At 30.1% G+C, this 7,280-nt stretch overlaps 1 protein-coding gene across 1 annotated transcript in view; it reads left to right on the top strand.

The window, feature by feature from the left end:
- Positions 1-190: 190 nt before the first annotated feature.
- The window catches only part of LOC106474508 (cysteine and histidine-rich protein 1-B-like), a 27,953-nt gene continuing 20,863 nt past the window's right edge, over positions 191-7,280 (top strand). Inside the window, exons 1-2 of the mRNA XM_013935201.2 lie at positions 191-454; positions 5,435-5,673. Of these exons, the coding sequence (XP_013790655.1) occupies positions 242-454; positions 5,435-5,673 (452 nt within the window). The 5' untranslated portion in view covers positions 191-241. The remainder of the gene's footprint in view (positions 455-5,434; positions 5,674-7,280) is intronic.

The raw sequence follows: 7,280 nt of genomic DNA, 5'->3' as shown, positions 1-7,280 counted from the left end.
TGTTTGTTAATTGTTAAATTAATGTTTTATTTATACACACAACCCGTACGAAGGACGGGTACACAGTTAGTATAAAATATAAATGACTAATAATTTATTCTTTTATTTTGTATAAATATTAAATCCGTGTAGAATTACGTCACTCGGTGTTCAACACTTTCATTGGTTTAATGATTCACGTGGTCTTTAGGCAACCATCTGGTGAACCTTTACTATAACAAAATAAACATCAATCCGAAAGATGGCTGAAGAAATAGTATCAGGTCCAAGTGTGAGTGCTGTAACAGAAACTTGTACTCTCAACTCTTCTCATGAAGAGAGTATGGAACCAGCTAAGAAAAAACTACGCACAGAAAACCAGACCAAGAGTAAGGAAGGGCGACTGGAACAGAGACTCGGCGGGATTTTGTGTTGCGCCGTATGTTTGGATCTTCCTCGTTCAGCCATATATCAGGTTTGGAGTGATCAGCTGATTTCCCCCTTCTGTAGGTTTCAATTTTCTTGCTATCGTTTATCGATCAAGTTTGCCCGGTTGGGCATGTGTTGTTTTGGTTTGTTTTCTATTTCAGGGACCACGTCTGTCGATATCATCTTGTGGTACCAGCAGCCCCAGCCAAGAATAGTTTTGGTTGATTGAAATATACTTCCTGAAAAAAAAAAAAGTTGAAAAGGTAGAGAAGGTTAAATTGAATAAAATCATGTAATATACTTAGTGTTTATGTATTGAGCAGATGTAATAAATTAACCAGTGGTTTGATAACTTATTAATAAACATAAAGTTTATTATAATTGTGTGTTGAGTATGTTTAATCAAATTGCTGTGGCGTGAAATTTCAAAATTTAATATCTGAGTGTAATTGTAATTTGTAATATAAATACCGTTTTACACATATTAACTTTATTCATTATCAAAATTTAAAACACAAAAATTGTAATTTTAGGAATTGTCTTACCGAAGTATCGAGAAAAATCAATATCAGTGGACGAACTGTAAGAGTGACAGACTAAATGTTTTACACAAAATAAATGGAAAAAATCGAATTTACGAATAATGCATGAAAAGTAAATGAATATGTTATTAGAAATGTTTGAATCAAGGAAGGGAATGGACTAGAATTCACCATTTCATCGGTTTAATAACATTAAAACGTATTGATTTTATTTATATATAGCCCTAGAATATCCGTGTCTTTCTACGTTTCGTTTATAATATTTTTTTTGGTTGTCACATCGCAAATGATAATTTCTTTCGGGGTACTTGGTAAGGAAGAAAAGAAAGAGTTACAATATTATTTCTTTTCGTTTTTGTTATTTGAGGTGAAATATAATACAAAGCTACTTAGAATGTCTGTTCTCCACTACTATTGCATTAGTCTCTCCCGGTACACCATCAATGTACAGGTTGCGTAACAACGATTGAACCACGGGAAGAACTGCAGAGGTTTTTTTTGCTATTACATTAAAGCTATTTTTTCTCTGGTTTCAGCGGAGATGCAGAGTAATACATAAACAAAAACCTGTTTCATTAAATGAGTTATTGTGTGTAATGTTTTGTGGAAGCTGCGTAACTAATAAGTGTTTTGTTTTTTTTTTGCCTGTTGGAGCGATTGTGATTTCCACAGGATAAGATTAAACTTAAGTTAAAGAGCAAGTTATTGGAAACTTTCATAATGGTTGTGTAAACTTAAACAAAAAATCGAACTATATTGTCATACTTATTTTTTGTTTTGTAAATTTACTTGATATTATGTAAAAAAAAACCAACTAAAAACCAAACGAGTTTTAACACGAAAAAAAGGATCCTAAACGTATGCAAGGATTTCAAGTTACAATATATATATATTGTTATGGTTAGATAAAACTAGTTGTTTGAAACACTGATTAAATTGTATTTACTCCGCAGTTATGTACAGTTGAAGTATGTATATAAGATTTTATATCAATAAAACATTTTAATATTTTAAAGATAATGAATCTGATTTAAAATAAAACAGTTATAATGAGACCTCCTTTGTTTTATTTTACTTGAATATCAATTGCAATTATGTTTTATAGTATAACAATTTTTCTTTTATGAATTGGGACTTTAAACAAAAAAGGAAGATACAACTTCTTCAGAAATGTTCCTGACTCCTTCCCTTTCAACATTTTTTAATTGTTTTTTGTAAAACAGTATCTTTAAACTAGTAAAAGCTAATATTTGGGACTCTCATGACATTGTGGTAGATAACCAGTTTGCCAAAATCATAAAGTAATTAAAATTTGAAATTAAGTAATATTTCACAGGTGCTATATGCTGATGACAAAAAGTAAAAAAACAAACAAAAAAACAGTTGTTTGGTGAAAAATAACTTATGAAAGATCCTCAATCATATGACTATCATGGGTCTTCACTGTCTTGTATGTGGTCTCCAAATGAGGTAGCTGTGCTGATGTACATGTATGATTTTATGTCAGGTAGTATTTTTTTTTTTATATCCTGTGGTAAGCATTCCATTTCATTAGCCCCTACAATGTAAGATATATCTGGACAATCCATCTAATGAAAATTTTTAAAGCAGAAAATGAAATTTCAATCTTTCATTGTGTATAATGATAATATTTGTTTCACTTGCATACACATACACAATTGATTTATTTTTATATTGTTTATTTACGTTGAAAACACCTTTTTTTTAACATATCAGTGATACTAAAGAAAAAATATATTTAGTATTATTGAAGATTTTATGATTGAATGTTTTAGTTATGAATCAATAATGTATATGTAATTTATTGAGAAAACTTCAGGATCACCCAAATTCAAAAATTCCTATGTATAAAAATATTTTCACTTGGAGGTAAATATATTAATCCATTTTTAGGGTTTAAAAGTTTAATAAACTATTTTTAAAAATTTCAAGACATCTTAGGCTTATATCATATATACAGCCTTAACAAAATATTACCATGCAGTGTTTTATGAAGCTGTTATTTTTAAATTACAAAAGCATCACATAAACATTTATTATTATTATTATATGATTGTTTTTAAGTAATACTAGGGTGTTATTCCTTGTCATTTACAAATTCAGAAAAGTATTTTTATTCCATTTCATGATTTCAAATGTTTTTCATTTTTTTGCTTCCCATGAGATATGTGCCAATTGGAAATTTTTAGGCTTACCTCTTAATTCTAATTAATAATCATGTCAGTAAGTGTTGTTGAATGATAATGTTCTTGACTTTGAACTAGTAAGATTCTTTTAACGATTTTTGTATTTAAACTGGGTAAATTTTACTGCTGTTAATTATGTAATTATTATAAAAAAAAAGACTAGTGCACTTATAAGACAAAGTAAAATCGGCTATTGGAAATTTGAATTGATGATATTTTTTCATAAAATATCAAATACATGATATTTATTTTCAAATACCAGATGCTCATTTCCTTCAGTTTTTGAATATTGTCGACCATAATTTACTTGTCAGATACTTCTTGTGGTAATTAAAAGTGACTGTGTTTATGGGAGTTTCAGAAAATTTCTAGAAAATCAAATGAAAAAGAAAAAAAAGAGTTCCAGGAAATGGACATTGAAAGAAGTTCAGCCAAAATTAAAATGCTCAAGTTTGAGTGGTTTTATTTTTTGAAATAGAAGGCATATAATTATGGTCCTAAGTTATTTTGTGAAACTATATAGAGCAGCAACAAAACTTGGAAAGACATGTATGTTTGGTGACACTAGAGTCAAGATAGTTTTCTTTTTTTTGTTATACAACATATATATATTAAAAAAGTTTGCAATGTTTTGTAAAAAGCTAGCCATCCTTTCATAACCATACAAAAACTGCAAACAATATTTTTCATTTCTCATTCTAAAAATCCTCCAGTTATTGCTTTGTATGTATCAAAAAAAAAAGCAGTGAAAAAAAGTTTCACATCTGAAGTAAGGAATTGAGGATTACTCTCTCACAATGTAATGGGAAATAAAGTTACATTTTAAATTACACAACTTTGTGTTCTCTACCATTTAAATTGCTATACCTGTTTCATAATTGAGTAATTTATGACCAAACTGTACTTACTACAGTCCACACATTTTTTTATGGTAATATACAGCCAAACTACTGATTCAGTTAGTAAAAGCTACTGGATAGTTCTGGATATGATCATGAACTAAAAGGATTTTTATTTTTTTGCCCTTGTTCATGCATAGTTTTATTTTGAAATTGGAAGAAAGAGAGTATAATTCTGGAATTTTGTATTTAAAATTTCCAAAGATATTGAAAATTGTACATGTCTTTGTATGTCACAGAAAAAAGCTAATAAAATAATAAGCTGTACTTTTTTGTTTGGTTGTAAATTCTGTTTAACTCAGTGTAAAATTCTTCTTATGGTGAATTAGATAACACTAATTATGAAATTTAAAAGTAATAACATTCAGTATTGGTTTAAAATGAATAGATACCACAATATTTATTTCAATTCAGTATTAGAATAGTACAAAGTATAATTTGGAAGTAAAAACAATACTTCTCTTAGGAAGACAAACTGATAGGAATTTAATTGAAGTTTACCTGCTGTACGTATAATACAAAAATTTTGACAGACTGCATTTAATTATTACTTGTAGAAACTTAAGCCTCCATAATCATTATCTGCCATAATGTTGCTACACGTAACATTAACTTAAATATTTCATTATTATCATATTCTGTAATACCAAATAAACTGAAGATGTTCAGTAGTTTCATATACAGGATTACTGATATCTAGTAGATGTACGCTGAATGATATACGCTCATGCTCTATTCACTAGGTACATCATACTGAGTTGTTTGATGATGCTTGCTATATGAAAAATGAAGAGGAGATTGTACTTGCCACTTAACCATAGTTTTTGAGGAATAGAAGTTTCATCATGTGATAACACTTGCACAATAGTGGTAATAAAAATATATATACAGTTGCTTAGGTACTTTATGAAACTTCACATGTGATTGAACAGGCTCTTTACCCTTCTTACATAAAGTGCCATCTTTCGTACAGAATGTTTTGACAAAGTTTTTTTGCCCTTGCAGGTGGAGCCACTTGTGAACCGTGAACTTCCTGCTCGACCATTGTGTGCTGGAGGGTTTGACATCTTATTTAAATTTTTGTCTTTCTGAAAATTGAAAGACTATGTGGTTTTTTTGGGTGTACATAGTACTAGCGGTGCCTGTTTTTATTTGTTTTTGTAATGAAAACTGATTTGATTAACCATTTTGTTTTTATATTTTACAGATCAATGGTACGTATCTTATATTTTGAGATAACTTAGTGTGTTACTTGACTTTGATCTTTGTTGAATCATATTCTTAATCATCATATTTGTGGATTTTTTATTCTTTTTTTTTCCAGCTGTAATTGAAATTAGGGATTTACCATACTAATCGATTTACTGGACCTTTCCAGTGTACAAATGGTCATCTGATGTGTGCAGGCTGCTTTACTCACCTGCTGGCAGATGCTCGCCTACGAGATGAGACGGCCTCTTGTCCAAACTGTCGTACAGTCATCAGCAAGGACTCATGTTCTAGAAACCTTGCAGTAGAGAAAGCAGTCAGTGAACTACCAGCTGAGTGCCAGTTTTGCTCAAGAGAACTTCCTAGATCCCAGTTGGAACACCATGTAGCTGAATTATGTGAAGAAAGGTCTTTAGAATTAATTTTTTATTTTGTTCAAAGAACTGTAATATAGTTCATAATTGTAATAGATAAATAAAAACGAAAGGTAAAAATTTCCCTAGCTACTTAAGTTAAACTGTTCTTTTGTGGTTCTGTCACATCAGAAGTATACCACAAGTATATGGTCAAATGTCACTGAAAAGTACAAAGGCTAACTCTGTTGGCTAATTGAGATAGCCTTGTTAATTAACAACAAAGAAAGAACTTTTAATTTTGAAGCATCTCATTGCTAGGAGTCAGTAACACAGAAAATAATGCCAAACATATAAAAATAGGTTTGCAAATTGGTCACAGACACATCTGCACAGACATAAAATAACCCTTTTCCTGTGCAGGTTCAAATTATCTTTTATGACTATTACCCTTCATGGTTCCAATAATAACTTCAATAGAAACTCACTCCCTTACTTTTCTAACCATTCAGTTGGATTAAATGTCACTAAGTGCCTAAGCCTAATACACTATACAGTTGATCATTATTCTAAGTTTTCACATGGAAAAGTAATCACATGATTCAATTTCATTAATCAGTAACCAAGATAGGCACATGACATTTAATCAGTATTTTATAATGCCACTACTTATGGTAAAATGAGAAAAACAAGTAAATTGGGGATTATACATGTAAATGCTGATCTCTGCTTATTGTAATTAGAGCTGAGCAATTAGTGGAATTGCAACTAAAATTTTCTTTGTCAGTTAGAAGGTAATATTTCATCATGGTTCTCAAGAATATGGAACCAATGATAACTTCCAAAAGTGATATATTATTACTGCTGGAATAAAGTTTCAGAGCAGCCTTAGTATTGTTTTCAACTTGTAGACTTTTTTAATGAAATGTAGATTTCTCAACTTTTGTGATTTGTTTTTAAGATTTTCTTATCAATCTAGTTGTAATATAACTAGCAATGATCTTGACTATATTTGATACTGAATGCATCTGGAACTTGTTTTAATTTGCTCTTGTTTCTAATATTTTAGAGTTCAAGATAAGAGTTCTTTGTTTCACCTTTATAACTTGTGCATGGTTTCTTTTTGAAAGTGGAGCTTATATGCTTCACAATTCTCTTCTGTCATAGTTTGTTCTCTCCTGAAAAGAACTAGCCAGAAATCAGATTGAAGATTTATATCTTGTTTGACCCTTACAATGGCTAATAAAAGTTTTCTTTCCTTTTTTGTTTTGTAGCTATAGTTTTGAAGTTTTGTGTTGTTGTTTTTTTCAGTCTTTTTTCTGACTTCATAAGATGGATTCTATTATAGTTTCTCTCGTGTTTTTACTCTGGATTCCTGGAATTTGTTCAAGACCTATTTTTGTCTAGGATGTTCATTCTTTTGAGAGACTATCATGCAGACTTTCTCTTCATGCAACATTCTCTAATCTACTCATCATAATTTCTTACTAGGATTGAAACACTGTATTTAGTTGTCTCCTAAAATTCAACAACTGATGTTCTCAGCAGCAATATTCTCTCCTTAAAAGTGACAGTGTTGTGATCAGTGTTCAGATTGTTAAAACTCATCATAGGTATTGTTACGTCTCCGTTTGTTAATTAACTTTCCGTAACTTTGTTCCG

This window comes from Limulus polyphemus, unplaced genomic scaffold (assembly GCF_000517525.1).
Source record: "Limulus polyphemus unplaced genomic scaffold, Limulus_polyphemus-2.1.2 Scaffold7304, whole genome shotgun sequence".
Lineage (NCBI taxonomy): Eukaryota > Metazoa > Arthropoda > Merostomata > Xiphosura > Limulidae > Limulus > Limulus polyphemus.
Note: the sequence above shows the minus strand (reverse complement) of the source record. Positions and strands in the feature narration are given on the sequence as shown.